The 21,612-nt window shown below is 52.8% G+C and overlaps 7 protein-coding genes across 7 annotated transcripts, besides 3 other annotated features; 4 read left to right on the top strand and 3 right to left on the bottom strand.

Annotated features, from left to right (window-relative positions):
• Positions 1–560: 560 nt before the first annotated feature.
• Positions 561–1,640, top strand: PODANS_7_11440 (uncharacterized protein; the record flags this gene model as incomplete). The annotated part of the gene is made up of 2 exons (XM_001908480.1): positions 561–1,352; positions 1,440–1,640. Coding segments are annotated over 2 exons (993 nt in total), but the record flags the coding sequence as incomplete, so codon positions are not given.
• A 4,653-nt stretch (positions 1,641–6,293) lies between these two features.
• Positions 6,294–9,887, top strand: PODANS_7_11430 (uncharacterized protein; the record flags this gene model as incomplete). Its single annotated transcript, XM_001908479.1, has 1 exon — positions 6,294–9,887. The coding sequence occupies one exon, from the start codon at positions 6,294–6,296 to the stop codon at positions 9,885–9,887; it is 3,594 nt and encodes a 1,197-aa protein (XP_001908514.1).
• A 757-nt stretch (positions 9,888–10,644) lies between these two features.
• PODANS_7_11420 (uncharacterized protein) lies at positions 10,645–11,361 on the top strand (the record flags this gene model as incomplete). The annotated part of the gene is made up of 1 exon (XM_001908478.1): positions 10,645–11,361. The coding sequence occupies one exon, from the start codon at positions 10,645–10,647 to the stop codon at positions 11,359–11,361; it is 717 nt and encodes a 238-aa protein (XP_001908513.1).
• A 567-nt stretch (positions 11,362–11,928) lies between these two features.
• PODANS_7_11410 (uncharacterized protein) lies at positions 11,929–12,869 on the bottom strand (the record flags this gene model as incomplete). Its single annotated transcript, XM_001908477.1, has 2 exons — positions 11,929–12,297; positions 12,366–12,869. The coding sequence occupies 2 exons, from the start codon at positions 12,867–12,869 to the stop codon at positions 11,929–11,931; spliced, it is 873 nt and encodes a 290-aa protein (XP_001908512.1).
• Positions 12,870–14,621: 1,752 nt separating this feature from the next.
• Positions 14,622–15,689, top strand: PODANS_7_11400 (uncharacterized protein; the record flags this gene model as incomplete). The annotated part of the gene is made up of 2 exons (XM_001908476.1): positions 14,622–15,026; positions 15,087–15,689. The coding sequence occupies 2 exons, from the start codon at positions 14,622–14,624 to the stop codon at positions 15,687–15,689; spliced, it is 1,008 nt and encodes a 335-aa protein (XP_001908511.1).
• Positions 15,690–16,999: 1,310 nt separating this feature from the next.
• PODANS_7_11390 (uncharacterized protein) lies at positions 17,000–17,821 on the bottom strand (the record flags this gene model as incomplete). The annotated part of the gene is made up of 1 exon (XM_001908475.1): positions 17,000–17,821. The coding sequence occupies one exon, from the start codon at positions 17,819–17,821 to the stop codon at positions 17,000–17,002; it is 822 nt and encodes a 273-aa protein (XP_001908510.1).
• Positions 17,822–18,286: 465 nt separating this feature from the next.
• On the bottom strand, positions 18,287–19,684 carry PODANS_7_11380 (uncharacterized protein; the record flags this gene model as incomplete). Its single annotated transcript, XM_001908474.1, has 1 exon — positions 18,287–19,684. One exon carries the CDS (start codon positions 19,682–19,684, stop codon positions 18,287–18,289), a length of 1,398 nt encoding a protein of 465 aa, XP_001908509.1.
• A 157-nt stretch (positions 19,685–19,841) lies between these two features.
• Positions 19,842–19,859: a sequence feature (primer 7G10B).
• Positions 19,860–19,951: 92 nt separating this feature from the next.
• Positions 19,952–19,984: an STS (microsatellite 7G10).
• A 153-nt stretch (positions 19,985–20,137) lies between these two features.
• Positions 20,138–20,155: a sequence feature (primer 7G10A).
• Positions 20,156–21,612: the final 1,457 nt, after the last annotated feature.

The following is a 21,612-nucleotide window of genomic DNA, read 5'->3' as shown; positions in this document are numbered from 1 at the left end:
GCCGCTTGCTCTGGACTCTGCGTTCTCTGCCTGTATCTTTTCCAAACCATCGACCAAAAGTTGGACCGAACCGATCATTAGCAGCCAATGTCGAGACCGACGTAATACTATTTGACGCCTACCGCCCACAGCGAGATACCGCACACGCACACATATACTGTAGCTATCACACAGTAAGCTACCAAGAGGAGGGCCCACCCCCCAACACCAACGTGACCGACACAGCCTATCACCGAAGTCTTTCTGAACGAGCCCGCTCACCAGCAGCCACCACCACATGTGCCCTGGTTTTCCTCGACAGCCAGGCTCTTTTCATCAGCGAGGAGAGCAAGTAGCAAGTCCCAGGTTTGACAGCAGCCATTTTGAGTGGGCACGAACAGCACCACACGCCAACCTCTCCGCCGAAGAAGCCCCGCGGGGCCCAGTTTCCTCCAATTCTTTCCATTCAGAATCCGGCGACCAGCCAGGGCGGCTCGCTCTGGCGGAACCCATGCATCGGAGGCACACTGGCGGGCAATTATCGCGTAGGACCGGATTACAATGTCGACTACTCGTCACAGGAGCCGCATACGGCCGAGCAGAGCCAAGCTCCGCATCCTTATGATACGCACCACCATCGCGGCTCGCTTCAGCACGCCGGGCCGCCGCCCCTCCATGAGCCGCCTCCCCATCAATCCCACCACGGCCTGCCACAGCATTATCCTGCCACTCACCAACATCACCCTCACCCTCACCCTCACCCAATTCTCACAGACCCATCGCACCTGGGCGGCCATCCGGGGGCGCGACATCTCGGCCACCCTGCCCATCCAGGGCCATCGCATTACGGCGCCGGCCCCTCTCCCCACAACGTCGTGCCCCCCCTCTACCCATCTCTAACCCCGACCCATGGGTCTACTGCCGGCGTGAAGCGTCAACGGCCTGATGATCTCGATCTTTCGGTTCCCGGTATATCGGAACTTGAACAGAACGAGCTGGATTCAATGCAGCAAACGCCCCTAGGCGCTGCCTATGCCCAAGCAACGGGAGTCCCGCCAGCACATCACCACCACCGGCTGCCAGACACAGGACCTCCGAACAAGTTGATGCGACGTGATGGGGAGAGCAGCATAGGAGCCGGAGCTCCGAGCGTGGTTGGGCAAGCTGGGATGCCAGCCCCAGCTCCCAGACCGAGGGGGCCTAAGCTGAAGTTTACGCCAGAGGATGATCAGCTCTTGATTGACTTGAAGGAGAACAAGAGCTTAACGTGGAAACAAATTGCGGACTTCTTCCCTGGTCGGTCAAGCGGGACATTGCAAGTGCGTTACTGCACCAAACTCAAGGCGAAGACAACACAGTGGACGGATGAAACGGTCAGTATCCCCCTTTGCACTCTGACAAGTAATGTCAGAAAAAGCTGACAGCAGTCTAGGATCAAAAACTCAAAACCGCTCTGCAAGATTACGAAAACGAAAAGTGGCGTATCGTTGCCAACAAAGTCGGCACCGGATTCACACCAGCTGCATGCCGCGAGAGGGCAGCACAGCTATCAGGCGAAGACTTATAGCAATCAGCGTCTCCACCAGGAGCTCCGGCACCTGAGGGGGACACCACCGTTTACCCGTCACAACTCCAGTGACTGCATCCAGTACGACCCGTAGGGGCTTCCTTCCAGCTTCCACAGACACATTGTCCATATCGCCCATCGAACAGGGCCCGATCTAGGATTTACCTTCACATACACTGGATTTGCTTATCCACAGACAATACCTTTTCATCTTCTTTCCGCACTCTCGTGCTTCTTGATTTACTTTTCTTTGTTAGCGGATGGATTTATGTTTAGGGGATGGGCTTGCTGTTTTGTTGGAACAGAAGCGGCGCTAATATTTGAGATACCCCGAAACCGCTGAAATTCTACAATTTTGTGCTCTGTTTTTCCTTTGTGGCATCTATTTCGTCCTACACATTTGTTTTAGCTTTTTTATGATATAGACTCGGTCGGATGGGCGGAAAGTTACGACATACACGACAGGCGCGCGACTATAGACTACGCAACGCCTACGACCGAGGAATGAGGCACGATTTCCAGATGGGGGGCCAACGAAAGGGTAATATTTTTGCATGGACGGACAAGAAGAGGATACACACGAGAGACAGGAGAGGACACAAGCGCAAGCTATGGACGAGCTAGGTGGATCCTCGGAGAGGATTGTCGCGTGCACAGAAGATATCACAGGCCAGCTGTGTTTGGATCGGGACTTGAAAGCTGAAAAGGCAGTGGCATACATACTTCTACGATATTCTCTCCTAGGTGTTCTGATCAACCATGTTTACACTTTTTAAGACGGCAAGGAGAAGGCCTTGTCTACATAATAGTATATTGTTTATTCCTCTTCAGAGTTCACATCCAGATCAAATCACGACAGTCAGATCCAACTAGAAGCATCTAGGAGCTGTTCATACGAAGTAAGGCTTGCTCCGTGCGCTTCAACGGTTGCCAAGATAGGGCCGGCTGCCCAGGGTGTCTTAGGTATCTGGTGACAAATAGGTACATCATCACCTTTCACACCATTCCCCTCGGGATCTCCTTTGAGTATCTCGTCGCTGCACTGTATATTGAGCCTGTCACCCTCATAGCTACTCCGCATTCCCCGTCCGCTTCCAACATATGGATTCCGAGTCACAGCAAACCTCCACGTGCAGAGATGCAGTCGGCTGTTGCGGCACACCCCTGGAGGCAGGGTTGTGGAAGTTGGCCCCTGCTACAGCTTCGCCAAGTAGGTCTCGGAGAATTCGCCAGATTCCCTCCCAACGAGGCTCGTCTCTGTCATGGTCTGGCTCCTTGGCAACAATATACGCGCAGTATGCATGACGTGCGGCAGACACATGCATCTGGAACTGAAACACTTGCCAACAACTACGATACGCCTTCTTGACCTTCCGTGGTCGAATCGGTTTCTGCTTCGCTTTTGGACAGCCACAGGAGCTACATCGCTTGGAGATCAGGACTGGACAGCACAGGGGTTGTTGGGCGCTGACAGGCAGGTTCTTTGCAGGAGGCGAGACCCCTGTTTCGGTAATACTCCGAGAAAAAAGCTCCTTTGCGCTGCCGATGTACCACTATCTCCCTGGATCCTGTTGTCAGCCACCTAGGCACCTAACCCAGTCAACCTTGGAACTGTCGTTCCCCCGCCCTCAGGTCATCTTTGTGCCTGGTTCATGGAGGTTGGCAGACCGCCACTGCCTTGGTCGGGGCACGGCATTACCTTCTCTGCGAAATTGCGTCCTGTAGTTTGGTTCACCAGTGATCGAGCAACACGCTCCACGAGAAACTGTCTGTGTAGCGCGATGGCGCCAAGGTTTCTATGCGTAACACCTCTCGGTTGTTATGGGTCGTCCCGCGAGATGTGAGCGACAGGCTCCTCGGTGTACCAGATACCTGGCTTTGCCTGACCATACATGTTTCGACCTCGCCATCTACCGTCAAAACCTTTCCAGCCTTGCAATCTTGCTGCTCGTGCTGCTTGTGGCTCTCTAACCAGCACTCTGAAAGCAACCGACAACTTTCATGAAGTATCCCACTGTCACCCAAGACAGGCGAGTTCGGTGTTTCTTTCTAAATAACGCTAAGATGGTTCCCATTCCTTCAACACCCAACTCCAAAGTACGGCCGAGATAACAAACTCCAGATATAGAGGATCATGGCCTCGCCCCCATTGCGACATCAGACGGGACGTGACCCAATCGGAGATTAAGTTCTAATATACGGTCTTATGCTCCCCTCAGTGTGTTGGTCTCCCTCAGTAGGTGGTTGGGATTGGTGAAGCTCATGGTATATCTCCAGGTGCCCTGAAGCGGTACCTGCTGAAGCCGCGCAGTTCTCTGCTGGCGGTTATTGCTCCTGGACGGCACATATAGTGTAGAGGGCGGCCTACCCACTGACTTGGCAACCACACCATGCGGCCATCAAGCCCGCGATATCACTTGCGTCTCGTATAAATTGCGACTTGCTTCACCCGGTGGAGCAGACTGGCTGGGACCACGACCAAAAGACAAAAGCAGTGTCAAAGCGCAGGTTGGCAGCCTGTGGCTCTTGGACCGACAGAAACACCACGTCAGTCATCTCCAGATACTCTTAGGGATCTTGAATTTATCCGATAGTGATACATGAGGAAAGGGTCTGCAGTTCTGTAAGCGCCAAGAACTCGCGATACTGGTGGACCCCGTCTATGCACTGCGGCAAAACCAGACAACGACATACTTACCACTTGCAGAAACCGAGACAGCTCGCACCATGACCGATCAAGAGACGACTGCACACAGAATCTGAGGAGGTTGGAGGGCCCCATCAGCAGCGCGCTTTTTTGTCATTCTGTGGCAAGAGTGGAGTCGTGTTCTACCCCCAGACCCGGGCTATATCAGGCCGCTATATGAGGGTATATCAACAACCTTTAAGGCCGGAAACAGCCTAACGCCATGATCAAAGGAGAAGGCAAAAGGGTACCGAGCGGGGAAACGGCGACGGTGTGTCGCAGAAAGGGCATCCCGATCAAAGCTTATCGAACTTTTCACTGGATGTGTATCACACCACCTGCCAGCCAGTCCGTTAACATTTTCCTCCTCGCCGCCCCTGAAGTACGGAGATAACATGGTGAGGGACTCCAGAGTCGGAACAACTTTACCCGTATACCATGCGTAAAAGACAGATCGATCCTCCCTACCAAGTTGCGACCCAACAGCAAGAGAACTCGATACCTCATGTTATCCGGCCCGTGAAACGAGCAATCGCAAAGGGCGGTGAGGTAGAAGAGAGCGACTGCACACCAAGAACCCCCTCTCAGCGCCTCGTCTGCCTGTTTGAGAAGGAGACTTCGCAGATGAGCCTTCGTGTTCTGCGGCTATTGGACCACCCTGATTTCTAATGCCTTCGCTCTTGTAGCGGGGTTTCCACAGGAGCCCACCGGGTGAAAGGAAGGGCAGGAGGCCGACGAATGACGAGGGCAGAACACATGAGTGGGAGGTGATGAGAGGAAAATTTGTCTGCTAGTGTGAGACGACCACCCGCTTTGGTCAATGTTCCAGGTTTTCTGGCCGGAGAAGACGGTACAAACGGTACATCCTTTACCAAAGACTCCACGGGTCTCCGCTCCTGGATTCTACCTGTGTAAGGGCAGTCAGTGCCTTTGACGAGTACGGTGCGGGTGGGCGATAGACACGCATGGTGTGGTGTACAGCTTTCATGGTTTCGTGGAGCTCATGGCGGCAATGCCCCCATCTCTTGCAACCTCACCCTTGCGTTCCAAGGGCTACTGTTTCATCAAGTCCAGAGCCCGGAACGGGCAGCAACCAAGAGTATTGGTATCTGGCTTGTCTTCTTGACACGAAAATCTCCCGCTCTCCCATCTCATAGGATAGCATGCTTGCCAGACATCAGTGTAACCAATCTTCGTGGAGATCTCGGTAAGCCATGTAGGACGCCTCGGCGATATTGCCTAGGGGAGACCATTATGCATCGAGTACGTTTTGCTAAGTTGACACATTCTACGGCATGCTTTCAGCTGTGTACGGGTAACTGACGATCATGACTGGCTGTCTAGAACTATACCCTGTTTTGGACATTCTCATTTGTGCGCCTGTATAGGTAGATCCAGATTTGTTCCTTGCAGATATGCTTGTATAAGTGGTTTGATATTGGCTAGTCTCCAAAGCCTTGCGTTGCTCTAAACAGCAGTTTTCCAAATGTCAGATTACCAGCCACACTCTTGATATTGATGCTCGCGGGCCGCCCACGATCCTTGAAAGCTTCTCTACTCCTCGTAGTTTCGCAATGGTCTAAAGACACGGTAGTGATGGTCGAGAAAGTTGGAAGTATAAAACGATATCCAGCTAAATGACCAACATAGGATGACTTGTCGTTGAGATTGACGTCGAGCAAGGATGTTGAACGTTGAAGTCGGCCCCCTCCCCTGAACCCTTGCCAAGGCTCCACTTTGGCCTCACAGGGCTGAGCTAAGCAAGATGCACGCAATTTAGGTCACATGATCGCGCGGTGTTTCGATGCGCGCGACTGAGTGGATTCGATGCGTCATTGCTCCCATGGCGACTTCTAGGCAGGAGGTCCGTCGTACAGTGAACGGCATCTTTTGAGCAACAACTTCCACCTAATTTTTTGTCGCAGTTAGAATGGCAAGTACCATCCAGTCTCATTGCACTTGAAATCTTGTTTTCCTCCTTTGATTGCTTCAGAACGCCATCATTCACTCCACCTCGAAGGTCTCGAAATTGGCTTTCCAGATCGCAAATTGCCGTCCGCAATGCCGCCAAAATACAGCGTCATCATGAGCCCCCCAGAGGCAGAAAGCCCCGATGCGGCCGGTGATGCCTCGCAAGAAATACCACAAACCGACAAACCGAATCCGCCATCGACCAAAGAATTCAACGCCGCCATCGAAAGCACAATGGAGAACCCCGTCCCCGACCTTGCCGCCCCCAATCTCGATGACGAAGCTTCCGCCCTTGCTCACCTTACCGAAAACGTCCGTGACCAAGACGAACTAGAACGCGACATTACCCTCCAAGCCAACGCAGCCCTTATCGAAGCCGAAGACACTCGCGACAGGAAGCGTATCGAGAAAGCCCAGATCCAAAAAGTGAGGCTGGAAAACCAGCGAAAGACCCAACAGGCCAAACTCACTTCTGGCCACCTCACGCCTGCCAACAGGCTTAGGATTCAGAAGGAAATCACCCGGCTGGACTCTGAGATTGAGATTTGTGAGCAGGATGTTAGGGACTTTGAGACCAGGATTGAGGCTAGACATCAGGAGGGAGCTGCAGAGACACAGTCCAAAGGGGCCGGAGCGGTGGGTGGAAGGCTTCCCAATGAGACGCAAAGAGAATATTTGATCAGGACTGGCAAAATCACCCCATTCGCGACGTTTGGTGGACCGAGACCGGATGGTGTGGAAGGAGAACTCGCTGATGCGATTATTGAAGCTGAAGATGAGGCTGTTGCGGAGGAACTCGAGGAGCAGGTCGGGGACGGGCCGCGAAGTCATCAAAATCTAAGGAGGCCAGGGTTTGCAGAGGAGACCGAGAACAGTTCAACGGCCGAGTTGGAGTTTTCGCTACGGCCTAGAAAGAAGAGGAGAGTTGTGCAGGAGGTCGAAGGAGGATCCGATGACGAATTTGAGCCTGAAGAAGACGGTGCCAGAGATGATGAGGAGGACGAGTCTTTGGAGGATGATTTCGACATGACCGACACAACTCCAAAGAAAAAGAGGAAAAGGGGGAAGGGTGTCGCTACTGCGGCGGATGGCGTTGGTGAGGAAAAGGTCGATTTGAGCAACATTGACGACGGGAATGAAGCAGTGTATCAGGCCCGATTGGAAGATTGGGTCAAGCGAAGAAGTCGTGCAAGGCGAGCCCGCCAGCTCAGACTGGGTCAAGAGGTTGAGAGCGAGTGGGACGGCGAGGAAGAGTGGTTCAAGCCTTCTCCCGACGAACCTGACCATCAATTTGAGAATGGAATGAAGCTCCCGGGTGACATTTACCCTTCGCTTTTCGATTACCAAAAGACAGGTGTTCAATGGCTGGCTGAGTTGTATGCTCAGCAGGTGGGTGGCATCGTCGGCGATGAGATGGGACTCGGTAAAACAGTACAGCTGATCTCGTTCGTGGCGGCTTTACATTACAGCAAGATGTTGAACAAGCCAGTCATTGTAGTTGCACCGGCGACCGTTCTGCGGCAATGGGTCAACGAGTTTCATCGCTGGTGGCCACCTCTCCGCGTGTCGATTCTACACTCTTCAGGCAGTGGAATGTTCAACGTCCTTGATGAGGGCAAAAAGGAAGATGTGGAGGATAACTGGGATAAGAAAAGTCCCGCCAAATCCAGCAAGGCAGCGAAGAAGATTGTAGACAAAGTGGTGAAACACGGCCATGTGCTGGTCACCACTTATGCCGGTCTCCAAACCTATGGCGATGTTTTGATCCCCGTGGAATGGGGTTATGCTGTTTTGGACGAGGGTCACAAGATTCGGAATCCCAACACTGCAATCACAATCTACTGCAAGGAGCTCCGAACACCAAACAGGATCATCTTATCCGGCACTCCAATGCAGAATAATCTCACAGAGCTCTGGTCACTCTTCGATTTCATTTTTCCTATGCGCCTCGGGACCCTGGTTTCGTTCCGGACTCAGTTCGAAGTCCCCATCAAACTCGGAGGTTACGCTAATGCGACCAATCTTCAGATCATGACAGCACAAAAATGCGCCGAGACACTCAAAGAGGCCATCAGCCCGTATCTCCTTCAACGTCTCAAGGTAGACGTTGCTGCGGATCTACCGAAAAAGAGCGAACAGGTTCTGTTTTGCAAGCTCTCCAAGCCCCAGCGGGAGGCCTACGAGCTCTTTCTCAAGTCGGACGAAATGGCATCGATCCTTGATAGGAGCCGTCAGTCGCTTTATGGTATTGATATTCTTCGCAAGATCTGTAATCATCCAGATCTGCTGAATCCCCGACTTAAGAATGAGCCTGGATATCTCTGGGGGAGCGTTGAGAAGTCAGGCAAGATGGCAGTCGTCCAGTCTCTGCTACCGATGTGGAAACGACTCGGACACAAGACACTGTTATTCTCCCAGGGCACACAAATGCTAGATATCATTGAGGCTTTTGTTCAGCGGCTGGACGATGTGAGGTATCTGCGCATGGATGGCAAAACACCAATAAAGCAGCGCCAAACCCTCGTCGACCAGTTCAACAACGATCCAAGTCTTGATGTGTTCTTGCTAACAACCAAGGTCGGCGGACTAGGGGTGAACTTGACAGGTGCTAACCGAGTCATCATCTTTGATCCCGACTGGAATCCGTCTACGGACGTACAAGCACGGGAGAGAGCGTGGAGATTGGGTCAGAAGAGGGAGGTGACTATTTACCGCCTGATGACGGCTGGCACGATTGAGGAGAAGATCTATCATCGCCAGATTTTCAAGCAATTTCTGTCCAACAAGGTACTCAAAGACCCGAAACAACAGACCAACTTCAACCTCAACGATCTGCATGATCTTTTCAGTCTCAGCTCGTATGAAGACGGTATGACAGAGACGAGCCAGTTGTTCAAGGGAAGTGAGGCCAAGAACTTTATGAAATCCGGACCCAAGGAGCTTCTTATACCTGGGCAGGATAGGGTTCTGCTCGGCCCTTCTGCAAAGAAGGCAGCTGCTCGTGAAGTCGCCTCCGTTACGGTCAAGGCTGAGCCCCAGGATGACGGGGGAAACGACCTCCGCAATATTGAGGGGGTAGCTAGTCTGGAGACATTCAAAGCAGAACCCGACCCACCAGCCAATGAAGAGGATCGCCTGATGGAAGGACTTTTCGCGAGGTCGGTCCACAGTGCCTTGGAGCACGATAAGATTATGAACGGCAAAAAGACTGTGAGGGCGGACAAGAAGATGATTCAGCAGGAAGCCAACAGGATCGCCGCTCAAGCTGCTCTCAGTCTTCGACGCGCAGGCGAGCAAGCCCGCAACGTGCCTATTGGCACCGTGACATGGACAGGTGAGGTAGGAGAGGCTGGCCGACCAGTGCAACCACGTAGACGTATTGCGCCAGGTTCGGCCATCATCCGAAATGCTGGTGCGAGTGGTTCGAGACCAGGAACTCCCAATGCCCAGCCAGCACCAGACAGGACGCTTCGAGCCAAGGACTTTGAAAAGATGATTCCTGCCTTTATCAAGCGCCATGGTGGTCAGGTCGTCTCTAAGCTTTTGGTGGATCATTTCAATCAGTATTGCACAGGTACTCGTCAGGCGGAAGAGTTCAAGATTGCGCTTGGGAAGGTGGCCCAGATGGAGAAGAAGGGAACCAGTATGCGAGCTACTTGGTCTCTCAAGCCCGATTTTCAGTGAACCTCAAAGAAGAGGAAGGCATTGAGTTATAGCATTCATGGCCAAATAATGGTTATCGCAGTTTCAGGGGTGAAAATATTCACGGTTATGGGTATGATATGGTGGCGAATCTGGGTCGAGCAGGCGGTTAACACGGGCATCTGATATCAGGGTTTTAGCGATAGCGGCTGGATTTCATGGAGTTACAAATGTAATATCATACCCCTTTTGTCCCAAGGCGTGAAAATACAATATGTGCCCCATATCAAGAGAAGTCCGCTGAGCATTTCCAGTAATAGAGGTTTGTCATTGTAAGTCCAGAAGGGGATACCGCGCAGTGACCGGGGCTAATGTGAGGGGATTGGGATTGCTAATTGCTTACCAAATCACCAACACCCCCCCTATTGGTAACAATGATCTTTGAGGTCTCAAGTCCGAAAGAGCGCGACCACAGTCTGACTCAATCGTGGCTCAGAACTGGACAATTACCAATTTATCTGAAGACACTGATTCCTTCTCGAGACCTTTGAGTCATTTGTGCAGAAAACAATTTCTTGGTGCGCTAGATGCCCGGATGAGAACCACTGTCATTGTGCTGAGCCGCAGGACAAGCAGGGCACCTTTCACAGCCTCACTTCGTTTTCAATCTCTGTTGCAGGTTCAGAGTCTGTAGAGCGTCTATTACTTATATCCAGTGCCTGGGCTAACATCATGCGCAGATCGAGCATTACATCAAACCACCAAGCTCAACAACCCGCCAACACACAGATTGCCCAACATGGCAGACACAGAGCAAGCAAAGGCTGCTGTGAATACAGATGAATCAACCACTCAGACTTCATCTCCCCAGCCAACCACTCCTACTGCCAATGACGATGCGTCGTCCACTGCAACAACTTCGTCACTGCCGCCACTGTCACCAACCGAGTTCAAAATCTACAACCGCTTAGCTGAACAAATGAAGTACTTTGTAAGCTTGTTCATATTTTGCCATACCTTTGTTTGTTTCACTCTATTCCCTCACATACTCATCTCTCATTTTCCCTTCTTACCTCTCCAGCACGACCACTTTGTAGGAATGTGGACAATCCTCTACACAGCCTGCGTCAACTCCCGCCGCCCCCAAAACATGTCCCTCAAGCAGTTCCTCGACGAGGGCCTTCGGCTGGTCCGCTACCTCGAGTCTCACCACTCCATCGAGGAGACCCACCTCTACCCCATCCTGGCCAAGAAGATGCCCCAGTTCAAGGCCGGCAAGAGCAACAAGCTGCTGAGGCAGCACGAGCTGATCCACGAGGGGATGGACCAGCTGCACGAGTACATCCTCATGTGCAAGAGCCGCGAGGTCGACTTGGAGCTGTCGGTCCTCAAGGAAAAGATGGACACCTGGGGGGAGGTGCTGATGAAGCATCTGGATGACGAGGTCAAGGAGCTGGAGGCGGAGACGATGAGGAAGTACTGGACGTTAGAGGAGATGAGGGCGATTCCTATCTGAAAGAATCGTTTTTTTTTTCGTCAAAACGTTTCAGCAGAACATACACGCGGTAGTCTAAACCAAGACAGTAAACATATATCCATCTTATTTTCATCTTTCTTGCCCCCCAAGGCCAAAACCTCGAGCTCAGGTCCCAAAGTCCAGGGAAAATAGCTGATTCATGAACAAATCGAGAGAAAAATAAATAAAATAAAAACCAACCAAAATTGTGCAAATCAGGTATCCAACCACCCCTCCACCTTTCCTTTCAAGACAAACACAAAGAATAAATAACTCCCTTCTGAAAGCAAGGATTCCTGCTTCTCGCCAACCGAAAATACAGAATCTCGCTCGCGCTCGGACACATCACACACGCATACACATGTATCATCGTAACTAGAAAATATCCATCCAGCCAACCATCATTGCCCTTTCCAATCCTTCCGCCCCACTGACATTAGACATGTGTCCCTTCCCCCTTTTATTCAGACATATTCCAGAGAAACACGAGAGAAGCGGTCACACGTTTTCCTCTTTGGCAGGCACATCACGGTTCCCTCGATAGCTTTATTATGGAACCCCCAAAATTTAGTAAGGGGGGTTTGGGCCGAGAGGGGGGTAATCCTCAGGGCGGCCCAGAGTCGAGGGGGCACCGCTGGGGCCGGGAGCGCGGCCCTCACCAAAGTGCTTCTTGCGGAGGGCCGCCAGGCGCTTCTTCTTGGTGATGGTGTTGATGTAGGTGCCGATGATGAAGGACACAAGGTTGAAGAAGGGCAACCATGTGTGCTCGGGCAGGAACTTCTGGGCAAAGGCCAGGCAGAGAGGCGAGGTGATCCAGCTCACCTTCATCACCTTCCAGAAGCCAACCTTGACCGTGGCCTTTACTTGGTGGAAGTTCTTGGCACCCGCGATCAAGGCCATGGCGACGAGGTAGACGGTGTTTTGGATGGGGGCAATCTTGAAGAAACAACTGTGGTTAGCACATCATGGCCTGATTCAACATAGCCGTGTCACAGGAGACCTACAATCAAATTGCTGACGAGAATCTGCAAGATCTTGGCACGCAGGCTGGTACGGCCGCTGAAGGTCTTCTGCAAGAGCCAGATCAAAAAGTGGCCGAGGGGAGCGCTGACAAGTGCGCCATAGGTGGCCATCTTGGGCACGCGGGATGTGAAGTAGTTGCCATGCTTGTTGCGGTCCTTGGCCAGCCACGATGCGATCAACTCCTGAGCGCCAGCGAGCGTGCCGGCCGTGAGCATCTTGGTCCGCAGAGGGTTGGTCTCTAGTTGGCGGAGGTAGGCAGCGAGGTAACCCTTTGTCCCGGCATTCTTTCTGCCGCCGGTGAGGGCAGTACCGACGACGGCCGAGATGGGATGCTTTCCAGTGGTGCCGGGAAGGTCGCCGTGGGCAGCCTCGGCGATGGCGGCGGCGGTGCTGCCCACGAAGCCAACATCCTTCTTGCTCACGCTCTTGGCGGCATCGGTGATGGTCTGCTGAACGGTGTCCCGCTCAATCTTGATGGACGACATGGTCGGCGCGGTCAAATCGGCATCTAGCTATATGTATAACTCGTTCGGTGTCGCGGCGGCGGCGCACAGTTCGGTGTCGGTGGTCTGTCTACCTTGTGCCCAGGTCAACGCTTTGTTTACAACAGTGGAGAGAGTACGGGGGCAACAGGGCGGGTCTCGAATCCCGATGACGACGGCTGCAAGTCAAACGAAACGGAGGCGCGTCGCAGCTGGAGGAGAAAGCCAATTGGGCTTGGAAATGACAAATGCTCTGGGGTAGGCAAAAAGAACAACTCACCAGTGTGATGCAGGAATGGTACGGTGAAGAGGATCGAGGAGAGATGGCCGTCGTCGCGAAATCTCGGCTTGCACCAGCTCGGGAAACGGGGAGGCTGGTTTTTTGGATCGGATTGGGGCGCTGGGGGGGAGCAGACGAGCTCTCCCCCCATCGACGGGCGTCGCGACAGGGGCCCGCCCTTCAAGACAGGCGTGTGGGGACCTGAATGCAGACCACAGGGGACGCCGCTGATTGGTTGTTCTTCCCATGGCCCGAGGCTTTTGTTTTCCCCCACAGCTGCTGAGAGCGACAGCAACCACAGCACAACAGCACACGGCAACGTCTGATCCCTGCCCATTCATCCCTGTCGCTCTCACTGCTTCCTCCAGATCTCAGCTCGTCTGGGCCAGTCATCCAGACCACAAGCACCACGCCTTGACGCACAGGGTTTCGGGATGTCCAAAATGTCTGATTGGCTGTGACATGGCCATTTGGCACTGCTATCCGACGAAGAAGTCAGCAATGGAATGAACGGAAGCTGTGGGAAAGCTTCCTCGGTAGCTCCACTGCCAGCCTTAAATGGCGATAACACAGCCCCGGTTTTTCATGAGCCGCATGCCATCCATGTCTTGGACCTTTAACTTCACCTCCACCTCATCCACAATGGACATCTTCTCCTGCGTGTACAAGTATCTAGTGGTTTTCTAGAAGGCTTGTTCCATCACATCAATCTAGGTACTCTGCACATGTGTAGTCTGGCTCGGATAGGCATGAACGACACTCACTCCCCTCCACATCTCCACCTACACACCTCGTAGGTCAGAGAAGAGAAGACCCCGCCACAGACTCACAAAACCCTCAATGTAGGCAGACCGAACGGATGAATTGTGTGTGGTTGTGGCCTTGAGCTGGTGACATCCCAGCCTTGCCCGATGTTGTACAAAACGGATGGCAATGTTGAGTTCTGTTTCAAGGAGGCAACCGGGAGCTAAATACATTAGGATCATGTCAAGCAAAGCAGAAGAAAAGGAACCCATCGCAGGTAGGTGTTGTATTTCTCTGGTGATGATAGGTGTTTTATCTGAGTTCTGATGTCAAGCTTTGGTCGTGGGAAAGAGCGTTTGCCCATCTCCCCACCTTCCCGTTCACCTGGGTCTTGGTGGCTTTGGCTCTAGGCTTGTGGTGGAGAAGAAGGAAGGCGCGATGGATGGAAGCTTTGAATGGTTTTCCAGTTTGTGCTCCTGCCAATCCTGAAGGTAAGCAAACGCGATGAATATTACTGGCTAAGGGAGTGCTCGGCTTTCCAAGCCCACGCCTGCGACCTTCAGGTGAGTCTGCCTGGCTCCGGAATCTATGGCTGTCTCCGCCGAAATCGTCAGCGACTTGACTGCTCCGTCATAATCCATAATAATAAAAAAGCCGAGCAAGCTCGCTAGCGTTGTTTCTGTAATCTGGATGCCATCTTTAGGCCTCTTCCTTCATCGCTATTCGACAACATGGGCACCACACCCCCATCAAAGCCACCCCCGGGCTTCTCAGGCCCACCACAACAACAGCAGAGTCCACCTTATGGTGATAATGATGATGAGGGAAAGGGGAAGCAGAGAGTTTTGCCTCGTAATCTCGCGCTGTCAAACTACGATCCCCAGGCCGTGCCCGTACGTCCGCACGATATGAGCATCCCACTCTCAAGCCTCACAGCCTACCAGCTCAGACCTCCAGCTCGACTCTCCCGCGCCTGGAGGCCAAACTGCCACCATTCCGTCATGTCAACACTGTACCAGGTCAACGAGCGATTCAAGTGCGATAGCTGCAAGAGGTCTCACCCATTTGGGTGGCTGTATCGCTGTGTCATGGACCGAGAACCTCTGATTATTGGGATAAAAGAACTCGGTTTCCAGGTACGTGCCTCTTCACTCAAACTCACATACAGAATCATTTGTTAACATAAACCCCCCAAGATTGCCTTTGATCAACTGGGCCACAACTTTTCCCAGCAAATGACACTCGGCAAACACGGCGCAGACGCACGAAGCGAAAAGTACAGCTTCTTGGACGAAATATCACAGGAGCAACTCTGGAACTACACTCCAGAAGAGTTGAAGGAGATTCTCGCCCAACGCGACCACGTCCTGGACGTGATAACTAACGAGCGTCTTCGGGACCAGGACTTCAACAATCAGTACGGGTTCAAATACCCCGATGACGACCGTCCTTGGATGCCGGACCCCAAGTATGAGTGTCAGCACAAAGTCTGTCACAGATGCCACCCTATCGGTAGACAAAAGTCTTGGGTTAGTCTGGATGGTGTTCTGAACGGAGATATACCTCCCACTGTAGCCACTGGGTATTCGTTCAGCCAAGTGAAAATGAGGCCATGTGTCGATGCGGAGACTGTAAAGAACTTGGGATGTCGGCCTGTTCCACTGGTAAGTCCATTCTCTTTTTATCCCATGTACCCTGAGATTCCACTGACGTATTCCCACGAACCAGCCCCGTGGCCACAAAGCCCGTGCCCCTGTAGCTTCTTCTTCTTCTTCGGTCTCACCCAACGAGATCATTGATGACCACGTCATGACGGAATCGACAGGCATGGTTTACGATCAGGATACGGGGGATCCGATTGCCTCCATCTCGACTTTTGGCCCTCCGGTACTAGCCTCGCCACCAACGACAGCCGAGCCAGTCTTCTCCGTCGACTTGGATGGCCTATGGACTCGTATCACGGCCCCGGGCTACACCACTTCCGTCAAGGATGACGATACCGAATCCGAGACTGATCTGTCCTCATCCTTTGAACACGCCGAGCACAACAAAACAGATGCGGAAGAGGCCAATGGGATGGACATCTTTGGATCTGAACCTTTGGAGGTTATCGAGGGGGTGGCCTTGACCGAGGAGGCAGTTGAGTTCGGGACTGCAGACATTGTTGTCACAACGACAGCCAATGGCGTTGCAGATACTACAGAGCTGACAACCCCCACTCTGGGGGTACCCCCGGGTTTGAGCCCCAGTTCAGGAATGTCCAACGAGCAGTAATGGGGGAGGCATTCACAGCTGAATATCTTACGTTGTAGGAGCAGAAGTAGTAGAGCGAGTGGAACAGCCAGTGGGCTGCACTAGCTGTGTTGCATGCATAAAGGTTATGTCATTTCTTTTTCTCAAATGGCAATTTGTTCACCCCTTGTCATGTTGGGTTATAGGGGCCGGATCTTTCAGCGTATGGGGGATACCCTTTCTACAGCGTTGTATTTCTCGCTTTGGGTGGCTATTTGCTTTAAATGATTAGGCAGAGCCCCTTGCTTGTTTTTTAAGATGACAGACAACAATCGATAATGCAATATGCCACTTGCCATCCGGTGTCAAACATGCAATCCAAGAGACAACAATCGTACAAATAAATGTTATTCTTAAATTCAACACCGAGTTCAGTGTTGGGTTGTCCATCTAATTTAAAAACATCAAATTACCAACCATGATATAAACCGTCATCAAGGTTCCCCATGCACAACGGCTCTCCTGAGAGGGCCTCTGGTCGATTTTGTTGTGTTTTATCCTGTCCCAATCATTTTTCATTCCTAGAACACAACCAGAACCTGTACAAACCGCAGTAACCTAGACCTCGAAAGCCTGTGAGGTAGGTTGCTTTTGGACCCAAATGATGAGGCCTCGTCTGGTCGGGGTTGAAAGCGCCTGCGTCTGAGTCTTGTGTATGGTGAGATGGGGCGAATCCAGAGGCGTCTCCAAACAATGATGCCTGCAGTTTATCTTGAGGGCAACAAGACAGCATGATTTTGACAACGCTGAGCCGGTAGGGTGGGAATTTTCTCATCCACATCGGTTCAGCTCGTCACCAGCCATCATCACCACTCCCTCACCCCCCAAACCCACCACCGTCCTGCCCCTCCAGCATAAACCCAGGACTCCAGTAATCCCACTCACCCCCAGCCTGCTTATCAACCCACAGCATCCCCTCCCCGACCAAATCCTCCACCGCCGTCTTGGCCCTCGCCCTCGCCCACTTCAAATTCACCATCAACATCGAAACCGACACATACCCCAGCACCTGCACCGCCTGCAACACAGCACTCTGATCCGTATTCAGCTCCTTCGGCACCGACCGAATATACGGCTTCGACCCCACCCTCACAATCGAGTACGCCGACCCCAACGGCTTGAGCGTCCCTACCGCCCGCAGTACATCATCCTCCGTCAACCCCCCCCCTTCCTTCTGCCCCGGATCGCCCATCTGCTTCTCCTGCCTCACCTGCAGCAGCTCCCTCACCTTCCTCACCTCAATCAACCCCCCGTTCTCCCCCCTCGTGTCAGAGCAAACCTCCACCACTTTCACCGCGAGCTCAAAGTAAAAGTCGTTCACCGTCCTCCCTAGCAGCTGGCCCCAGATGGAGCTCTCCCCTCCCTTTCCCCCGCTGCCTTCGTGGCTGGCCGAGGCGGCCAGAAAGTCCACCCCGATGGCGGTGCACATCCGGGCAAACTGGGCGCGGAAAGAGGGGTTGGAGCGGATTTCTTTGCCGTGTTGCTGTGCAAACTGCTGGAGGAGGGAGCGAAAGACGGAGAGCTGAGTTTCGAGGGCTTGGGCGTTGGTGGTGCGGAGGGCGGTGCCGTGGTTTGCGTACGAGGCCGAGGTGAGGCGGGAGCGATCAAAGGCGGCGAGGCCGACGCCTTTGCGGGACATGATTTCGGTGTTAGGCTTTCCTTGGACCAATGAGAGCAGGGTGTTTTGGTGTTGGGGATTATGAGCAGGGTGAGTTGGTGAATGAGTGAGGTTGGTGACGAATGATGAATGAAAGCGGGTAGCTTCAAGGTGGGAGGCGGGGCGATGAGATAAGCAGCCACAGTTGGGGAATCCGGGGAAGTCCCACTGGGCCGTTCGCCCACAGCAACCACCGGAGGCACCCCTGGCTTGGCAAATAAACAGTGATTCAGGGGCACCTGTCAGCCACAATAAGCTTGCCAAATACGCAAGCTTGGTTATGACAGGACTCAAAGCACCAGCCCAACTTTACCAACAGCTTTCAGGAATCATTTTTCTGCACCATGCACCCAAAGACCAATCCAAGCCCCCCCGAGAAGATAACCACCAAAGAGCTGGGCCTTCAATTGTCCCGCGTTCCAACACCACAGCAAAGCGCCAACACAGCTAGTCGTTAAAGCTGACCAGCCCGACTTCTCTTCCCTTCTCGTCCAACTCAACCATAACCGGCTGATCATCATCATCTTCGCTATTCCAGTTCTCGTCCTCCTTTGCATCCTCATCCTCGCTACTGCTGCTGTCCTCTCTGTTGGCACCAGAACCCTTTCCCCCAAGGTCCCAGCCCAAACCAAACAAGAAGCATTCCAACTCTTCAAACCTCTTCCTGGCCTCTGCAATCTTCCCACTCCGCCCTGGAATACGAATTATCGTGTCCTGCCCCTGAACACGAGTCTTCATGTCCTGTCTAAAGCTCTCCAGCGCCTTCTTCAACCGTTCCCTGCTTCCCCTCTTGACCTGATACAACACCCTATCCGGATTCGGACCAGCCTCAGTCTTGGACTTCCCCTTGGCCCCACCCAACACAGGCGTGTTGTCCCCCTCAAGACACACCTCTGTGAAGTACAACTGGGCATGCAGAATCGTAATCATGTCCCCCACAAACTTCGGTCGTGCCCAAACCAAATCCCAGGATTTCAACACCACTCTCAACACCAAGTCCCACCAGTGCTCAAGGCAGGCCAGGTTGCTGAGCAAAGTTCCGGTCAGAAAGGAGAAATGTATCTCGGAGAGTATCTCGTCCATTATTTCGTCGTGTGGTCTGCCAATTAATCTTCCGGACCCGGCTTCCCTCGGTATGTGGGAGAACGGGATAAAGTGAAACTGGCCATCGTATTTTGCTTGCATTGCTGAACTACTTTCCAGCGGCAGGTCTGGCCTGCGATCAGTAGTCGAATCGACAAGAAATTCGTTGTTACGTGGCTCCAATTTGTTTCGAGGAATGGTGTCGGTAGTAATATCATCCGTCAGCATGGCCCAGAGGGACGCAGGATCTCGTGACCAAACCGGCTGCAAAGAGTCAGTGGGTGCAAACGAGTAATCAGCAACTACCGGTTCACCACCGGACCGGCCCTTGTTGTTGGTCAGCCCATCAAGGGTGTATGGTACGAGTTTCTCGAAATCCGCTCTGTCAACAGCATCCTTCTTCTCCTCGGGAGTCAGTTCGGCCAGCACCTCGTTGAACTTGTCCCACTTTATGATCCAAAAATCTCCTCGCCAATTTTTTGACACGAACCAGTACCCTGACCGGAAGGGAGCACCTGGTTGTTGCACCCAAAGAAAATGACGCCCTGGCGGGATTTTCTGAAACCCTTGGAGGCTGGTGGTGGTAGTCATGGTCATCAGGTCGAGCCCAACGGTGAAGTTGTCTGGTAGGTCTAGTATCCGTAATGCGTCCCTGATGCTCTCGTGCCATTCATCATTTTCATTTGGCCGTACAGTGATATCCTGCTCGAGTCCATGGCCGGCATTTTGATCCCGTGTGCTTGGTTGTGTGATTTGTTCCATGATGTCAGAGGGTGTTGACTTGATATGCGTTGATAGCCGAGGATTTGGAAATAAGGTGTGTCGTTCCTGGCAGCCACAAACAGGGGAATGCCTTGCAGAGAAGGGGGTATCTGATACTTTCGTTGCAAAAAAAAAGTTATTCCATTTTTATTTTGTGGGTGAGCGAGGGAAGGACTTGAAATGGTGTGAATATAAGGTTTTAAGGTGAGCTGCTGGTGCCTCAACCTTTCCTGAAATCTGCCAACCGAAAAATGACTGGGCAGTCTCCACACACACACACACACACACACACACACACACCGCTGCAGATTGCTGCACTTTCAAGCTGATCACTGGCTGTCATCCGCAAACCGAAAGGCTGTCAACATTTCAAGGTAGAGCTGCAAATAGTTTTCCGGGTTGTTTTTGTCTCTGCGAATAGATAGTGACTCTAGCTGAGTTGTGTACATGGTGGTGGAACGGCCAAACTGAAGACAAGCTGCATGAATTGGCTGCGCTAGACTCGTCTTTTACTTGGCGCATTTGACTTCCTCTTTTTAGAACCCATGCACGTAATTGCTCTTATTATTCCTAGACCCGGGCATCGCGTGTGCAAAAGCAAGCCACCTCCGTCTGCAAAGTGGAGGTGGGTGCGGGGGAATGGGGCGGAGCCGCGGCGGCGGCACGGGACGGGATGATTACCCGCTGACCGTTGATCCGGGGGAGCGCACGGGGCGATCGTCAAAAAGTCAACCAGGGACAGGCCCGCTCGCCCGGGCTTGGGGGGGAGGGGGGCGGACGAGGCTAAGCAAACAAGCGCGCACAGTGCAGCCCGTACGGAGCCGCGGCCTTTTAGTGCCAAACTTGGGTGACGGGCTCTTCACCTCAGCTTCCCTCTAAAACATGTCGTCCCGTCCCGGTTCCAGTGCGCCGGTATGACGGACCCTGCGGTAGTGTGCGGGACGGGCTGGGATGGCCAGATGGTAACGGAAAGGGAGCTAAACAAGTCTTTTTTCCTTTTTCTCACTAGGCTTTTTAGCCCTGTGCGACGCAACCATCACAAAACGTGGCAGGCATGGGGCATGGATGGCACCAGAATGGAGCGAAGGAATGCTAAGGTAAAGAGACTGAACCGATGGAGTGCATATGCAACCAAGTCTTGGTGGTGGTGGGTTAAGGTAGGTACAGTACATTACATTACCTACTCCCTATCAACAGAGTAAGAGAGAAACGAGAAGAGTCAGGTCAAACGTTGCCCAACTGCTCGTATTTTCCCCCCTGCTGTGCGGTTGAGAAAACTCCTTGTCCTGTCTCCCCGGCACAGTTATCTATCAACGAGCCCTGTGGTCTGGTTATCTGGCCCGTTGTATCAGTGTCAGGTCGTACGTACCTGCACAATGCACAGCATCATCCATCCATACAGTATCACCCACTGCTTTCCCAACGGGCCACAACACTTGGCATGCTGCAGGGCACATGGAGGTTAGGTAGGCACTGCCCTCGAGCATTTTACGGGACAGCAAGGTAGCAACCGTCACACCGAGCCCACTGACTGCAGCATGTAGTTGATTTAAACGAGAGTCATCGGGTCCCCTTTTTGTGATTATCCGTATCTGCAACCCGCCCCGGCTGCTCTCCCTCGGCTCCAGTCAATTGGGTTCCAACATGTCGGTCCTTTTCCCGGTCCCGGTCCCGGTCCTGGTCCTTGGCTGGCAGATTCCGACAATCCATGTCCGTCATGCTTCCATGTTTCTTGCACTGTCACCCCATCCTGTCGTCATGTGCCGGGTGGGATATGTGCAGCAAGCATGTGTGCTGCTTCCTGCGCGTACAGTAGCATTCGCTTTTCTCGTCAGATCATTCCCGGCAGGCTGGCACTCGGGAAGAGCAAAAAGCTGCTTATAACATGTGGGTTTACGATTTATGCCCAAGCGTAGACTCGGGGCAAG

This window comes from Podospora anserina, chromosome 7 (genome assembly GCF_000226545.1).
Source record: "Podospora anserina S mat+ genomic DNA chromosome 7, supercontig 1".
Lineage (NCBI taxonomy): Eukaryota > Fungi > Ascomycota > Sordariomycetes > Sordariales > Podosporaceae > Podospora > Podospora anserina.
The sequence above is the reverse complement of the archived record's forward strand: the minus strand, read 5'-3'. Positions and strand labels throughout refer to the sequence as shown.